The sequence below is a fragment of the Sinocyclocheilus rhinocerous genome, unplaced genomic scaffold (assembly GCF_001515625.1).
Source record: "Sinocyclocheilus rhinocerous isolate Xijiao unplaced genomic scaffold, SAMN03320098_v1.1 scaffold2134, whole genome shotgun sequence".
Taxonomy (NCBI): domain Eukaryota; kingdom Metazoa; phylum Chordata; class Actinopteri; order Cypriniformes; family Cyprinidae; genus Sinocyclocheilus; species Sinocyclocheilus rhinocerous.
The window spans coordinates 411,801-416,622 of record NW_015652303.1 but is presented as its reverse complement, the minus strand read 5'-3'; the positions used below and the strand labels follow the sequence as shown (position 1 = coordinate 416,622).

The 4,822-nt window shown below is 36.9% G+C and overlaps 1 protein-coding gene across 1 annotated transcript in view; it reads left to right on the top strand.

Moving 5' to 3' along the window:
- mxd4 (MAX dimerization protein 4) overlaps positions 1-2,802 on the top strand; it is a 29,107-nt gene extending 26,305 nt beyond the window's left edge. Inside the window, exon 6 of the mRNA XM_016520575.1 lies at positions 2,204-2,802. Coding sequence (XP_016376061.1) covers positions 2,204-2,361 — 158 coding nt within the window. The 3' untranslated portion in view covers positions 2,362-2,802. The remainder of the gene's footprint in view (positions 1-2,203) is intronic.
- The last annotated feature ends 2,020 nt before the right edge of the window (positions 2,803-4,822 follow it).

The following is a 4,822-nucleotide window of genomic DNA, read 5'->3' as shown; positions in this document are numbered from 1 at the left end:
CCCCTAAACCCCCTAAACCTATTATAACATATGATTATTTGTCTGCTAAATTACTACTGTAACATTACAATTGATGTCCTCCTGCACTTGAAACCCTGAACAGTAGTGTTGCTTCTCTGCTCCACCTGTGCGCTTCCACAGTCCACTCCATTCTCTGTCTCGCATTGATTACTCTGATCCAAACCGTTTGGTGGAGAGCGCGCGAGCAAAAGCATTGCCACGACTAACCGATTCATGATTTATTAGAGATTTAATTATCGAATGGCGAATTCGGAAGTAATCGCTTTAGTACATTCGGCAGGCAATTATACAATAATAATATTAAAATAGCGTGCCAAATCGGCTGCCAGGCCACCGGGAATTATCCCAGTTCTCCCGATGGCCAATCTGCGCCTGATTTCCACAAACACGCAGAGCGTGCAGGATTCATATATTGTCTTTTTGCGGCTTAATATTCACAGACACTAGTCCATATCGCGTTTTGATTCAAGTGTACTGACCTACTTTTGATTTATTCGTCCAAAATGTGGCATATTCCGTCCGCGTTAGGCTATAGGACTTCCGTTTTTATGACTGGATTCTACGAACCAGTCTGTGTTTTCCGCATCGCGGAAATTATAGGGCCGTATGTCTCAGAGTAATCAGTGCAATTTGGAAAATAAATCAATTAAATCTGTATGTGGATGTGTGTAAATATTCAAATGTAATCCCCTTTGTAATCGTTAACATTTTCATAAGTAACTAATTTAATTACACATTTTTTCTTAGTAACTGTAACTGATTACAGTTACATTTATTTTGTAATTAAATTACGTAACACCGTTACATGTAACTATTTACTCCCCAACACTGTATGTATATATATATATATATATATATATATATATATAGCCATACATATGGAGATTGTTTTGTTGCATTAATCCAGATAAATAGATTATAATCCACAAATAAATGTAAAGAGATTTTTAAAAATTCACTAATGAATAGAATGAGATCCACGAATAAATCTTAGTTTCACAAACATAAATTAAATTCACAAATAAATAAAATGAGATTTGCAAAAAAAAAAAAAAAACATTAATAAATATCTTTTTATGTCACAAACACAACTTTGCCAGGCATTCATTTGTGAATCGCATCCTCTGCATTTTTAGATCACTGCACGTATTTGTGGATTGCTTGCAGTGCATTTTTGAATGGCTTTCTGTGCATTTGTGGGTCGCTGCGCACTTCTGTGATTTTGAAACATTTCTATCATCAAAACGTGCTGACAAATACATCCACAAATATGTGGACACCACCCACCGTCTACTCAAGCCAATCAGATAACAGCCACACTTCGCTGACCAATCGTAACACGTTCTCTCTATAGCCAATCACCCTTTGCTTTACAATCAGGGTAGGAACAATTCATTTATTTGCACTCCTGTAAGGAATTCTATTGACACTTTGTTCAAATTGAGTTGAAGTGCTGTTTGTGTGGTTAAAAAAAATCCTGTTTGGCTTCTTTATATTTTCAATGAGAATAAACTCAGGATTATACACACATTATGATCATTCACAGATCCCAAGCATGATCAGTAACACCCTTGCGTTGCGTCCAAAGGAAACTGAAATCATTATAATCAAGAGATACGGTCTACACTGGATGAGGAGTAACACAATGAAGGACAAATATTTGCACATTCACTTTGTTGCGTTCAGCGCAACAGCAAATAATATATATATATATATATTTTTTTTTTATTATGATTAAAAGTTGAGCTTGGCAAGCAGAAGTGAGCAGAAAATCAGATTTGTATTGCATTCAGCTGCAGTATTAACAGCCTGTATATATGTATATGCTGTTATGTATATGCTGTTGATTACCACTGATAATTCAGCTCCTCACCCCTCAATATGTACAAACAAACAGGAAGTGATCTCACAGCATATACATGTACAGTGAAAAACCAGTAGGTAAGTGGGGCAGCGCTGGAAAAAAAAATTAACATAAGCTCAGTTTTTCATAAGCCATACCACTTGTATCGCCCACTCATTTATACAAGTCAAAATCAGTCTGTGGTAACTGACAGTATCTCAGAGTTTCCATCCATAGAAATTAGGTTTAACATAACCTAGAATATTCCTTTATTCTTGCGATCATTGGTTGAGGTGTAAAAATCACTATTAATGAGTTTTTATTTCTGTGTGTATACAGAAATGGACGTTGACATAGAGGGCATGGAGTTCACACCAGGTGAGGGTGATAGCGTGGACAGTGTTAGCGATGGTGAGGACCACTACAGCCTGCAGAGCAGCTCCAGCGATGGAGGCCACGATTCACATTCCCACAGATTACAGGCTCACATCTGCTAGGCCGTGTCAGACCGCAACAGTGTGTCACCTCCAACATACCCATCAGCCACTCCCAGCTGGCAGGAAGCACCTGGCTGATTTCCACTCCTCAGAAAACTCTCTCCCCTCTCAACCCTCCCTAACCCCACAAATACACACAGACAAGCAATATGTGGTTTTAGTAAGAATATGTGGTGTGGTAATGCAGTTTTAACTTGTCTGTTCTGCTGTGTATGTATGAGAAACCATGGCTCTGTTCCAAAACCTAGTAACTGCCTAGCTGTCTATCGCCTACATAAACGTAGTATCCGAACTGAAAAGGAACAAATAAACTCTACATAGGCTCGCTTATGTGTACAAGGCAGCATGGGTTTCCTGTGTACTTTTTGGCTGCGTTTACACTTGCAAAAAATCCAATTTTTTTATTAACTCACATCTCAGATATTGTCGCACGTGTATAAACACAAAAATCTGCATCCATTCTGAGCCACTTTCAAATGTACTTTTAAATCAGATATATATTGGATATCTGGAAATCTGACCTATGTCTAAACATCTATATATGATTTAGGTTATGACCACAGGTTAGGGCGACATATTTACCCACAATATAACTATTCTTATTGTCGTATTATGAAGCACACATGCCTGTACGCACTTGCACAAATCACTTTAGATTAGGAAACTTTATAATAGGTAGAAAATTACGCACACACAGAAACATTCAAGAGCATATAAACCTGCTCAATTAATTTTATGAATAGAATAGATTCTCTACTGAACGCTAGATTTTATTTTTCAGCAACAAAGTTGTAACCTCGATGATTTTGAAGTACTTAAACTCATAGATTCATGATATAAAGATACTGCACAGATGCAGGTAATTCACACGCATCTCTTTCTTAAATTCATTCAAGTGAATGTATTCTCACAGCGCTACTTTTTTCACTTCAGAATTCTAGCTCTAATGGAAACTACCAATAATTTATCTGTTCAGTCAAATTTTGTGTTGCAAACATCAATGACAGTTTTACATTTTATATACGGACATCCAAAAACAGAAAGTCAACTGTGTTGCTGAAAGTGATCACCAAAGGAATTGTTCTAGTTTGGATGGGAATTAATATATATACGCACATATCGTATACGAGTTGTGTCTTATATGAATATAAACCGATGGGACAAAAAATCTGATATGATCAAAAGATCAGATCTCTGCATTCATGTAAACGCAGCCTATGGCTGTTCCAAAATTGGGGTGCACGTCTATAATACCCAAAATGCTATCTAGGCAGGCAGGTCACTAGGTTTTTGAATAGAGCTTGCTTGTGTGTCAGTTCATTTTGATTTATGGGTTTAAACAGAATTCTTGTGTGGTTCTTGAAAGTGCAAATCATAGCATTAGACACACTAAATGTAATAGACCCCCTAATAGACTAATGGAAAGGGAGCAAAAGGACAAAACTTCAGGGCACTTCTAGGAATGAATGAATTCTATTTCAGTATTCAGCCCACGCAGTTAAATTGACCATGGAGATTCATTAATTGGCTACTTTTGTGTGAAAGAAAAGAGAATATTGATATCTAATGGTTGATTCATAGCAAAGAAATGGTGCTGTGCAAATGCATCAGTGTAGTAGTCTATGTAAAACTTTCAGTAGTAAATGATGTAGCAATAAACTTGGAAAGCTATGGCTTTCTTATGCAGTGAACTGATTCTGGATCAAGCCTGAGAGACTTTAGAAGATGAGTAGCTCTGTTCATCTTTTCACCTGTTTCGTTTAGATTGTGTGTGTGTATAGCAGCACTCAAACTGACAAGTCAAAACTGTATGACCGTACCGTGTGATGGGGGGGAAAAAGCTCTTTGTTGTTGAGGTGTTGGTACTGTCAGAAAATTATATTGATGCTAGTTCATTGTCTTTCCCCGTAACTTAACAATAATTTTTGAAGCCTTTATTCTTCAGCAGTATATATGCAGTGCAGTGTGCAATATTCAGTATATGAAACAAAGTTCTTTGTGCTGGGAATTCCAATTCTTCACAGACAGTCCCAGTCTTCAAAGCAGGTTAGACCAAAATAAATAACAAAAAGAAACAGAAAAAAAAAACAAATGTATATTTGAAAAAAGAAGCCAAAAAAAAATATATTGGTCACTGAAAGTGATATTTTCTGTAGTAGCTTTTATATTATATTTTCCTAAATAGTTCTTGATTAAAAGCAAATAGAGGAGTATATGAAAATGAGGCCAGGCTAATTTTGTTTGGGAGAATTCTGGCATTTGTCCCTAACTGTCATGCTGTGCCTTGACTTGTCATATCCCTGTTCTTTTCCCAATCTCTTTCATACATCCCTCCAACCCTGCTCAAAACCACAACCTGCCAGCCCCCCGCAGCTTCCATCCTCAGAATAGACTCTTCCTTGTCATTTTGATGAGAAATTTGGGTTAGTTACCTCTGACCTCCATCTGTTTTGTTTTTTTT